The sequence below is a fragment of the Notothenia rossii genome (assembly GCF_949606895.1).
Source record: "Notothenia rossii genome assembly, chromosome: 3".
Lineage (NCBI taxonomy): Eukaryota > Metazoa > Chordata > Actinopteri > Perciformes > Nototheniidae > Notothenia > Notothenia rossii.
The window spans coordinates 1,805,290-1,806,329 of record NC_136901.1 but is presented as its reverse complement, the minus strand read 5'-3'; the positions used below and the strand labels follow the sequence as shown (position 1 = coordinate 1,806,329).

The 1,040-nt window shown below is 39.8% G+C and overlaps 1 protein-coding gene across 1 annotated transcript in view; it reads left to right on the top strand.

Annotated features, from left to right (window-relative positions):
- Positions 1-213: 213 nt before the first annotated feature.
- clcn4 (chloride channel, voltage-sensitive 4) overlaps positions 214-1,040 on the top strand; it is a 14,775-nt gene continuing 13,948 nt past the window's right edge. Inside the window, exon 1 of the mRNA XM_079669445.1 lies at positions 214-423. Coding sequence (XP_079525571.1) covers positions 408-423 — 16 coding nt within the window. The 5' untranslated portion in view covers positions 214-407. The remainder of the gene's footprint in view (positions 424-1,040) is intronic.

Genomic DNA, 1,040 nt, shown 5'->3' with positions numbered 1-1,040 from the left:
TAATCAGTTAAACAAAACAACATCATATTAAAATGATGTGCAACGTTTTAGGACACATTTAATATTTTCTGTAAATAACTAACACATCGTAAAGTGTACTTCTGTAGATCTAATGTATCCATAACACTTATCTTATGCAGCCACAGTTCCAGCTGGCATGTTTTGTTTTGTTGGTGAAACAAGCTCAGCTGTTTTTCCAAAATACATCTTTCCAATATACGATCTTTGATGGGTCTGAACAGGTGCATTGTGGGAAGCCCTCTCTGACGCTGTCTGTGTATTTCTTAACATCTAACGCCACTTCTCTTTCCAAGTGCACGCTAAAATGCATTCTGAGTCCCACTTGAACTAGGTTATTAACTGGAAGTCAGCCTTTCCTCCACGCAGCGTTCAGGACGGGCTGCAGCATGGAGGCTGGTGAAGGTGAGCTGTCTGTCTGCAGCTAGCTTTGCAGGCTAACGTTATTCCTCATCTGCAGGATTCTGTGTGTGTATTCAAACATGCTTATTATCAGGGAGAAGATGACGTCAGCTAATAAATCACTGTTATAAAGCCAGCGTTGCAATAGTCTGCATCAAACTGGAGATGTGCGCAAAGATGTTGCACCTAATTTAATTTAATATGATGTGCATGCTCTTATTTTGTGTCTTTCTTGACTGTTGCTGAAACAATGCATCTCCCCTCTGTGGGAAGAATCAAGGCTTTCTGACTCTGAAATTCAGATAGATATCTTTTACTTTATTTACTTATTTGAACAGCTGATGGCCTGAAAGATAATCTGCAAAAACTCAGATTTACCTGTTTCAAAAACACATACAATTGTCTAGTCCCAGTATGTGCACCATTTCTGTGTTTATATTTCTTTAAAACTGAGAGAATCTGGGTTGGCCAGGCACAAAAGAAACCCACATCTTAGAGACCTGGGTAGAAACTGTGATTTGAACTATTTCTTAAAACATGTCAGTGACTACCTATTCAGTAAAGCTGAGATAAAGGTGTCTTATCAGAGGAAGTGTCCCATGCGTTGCCCCTCCCAGTGA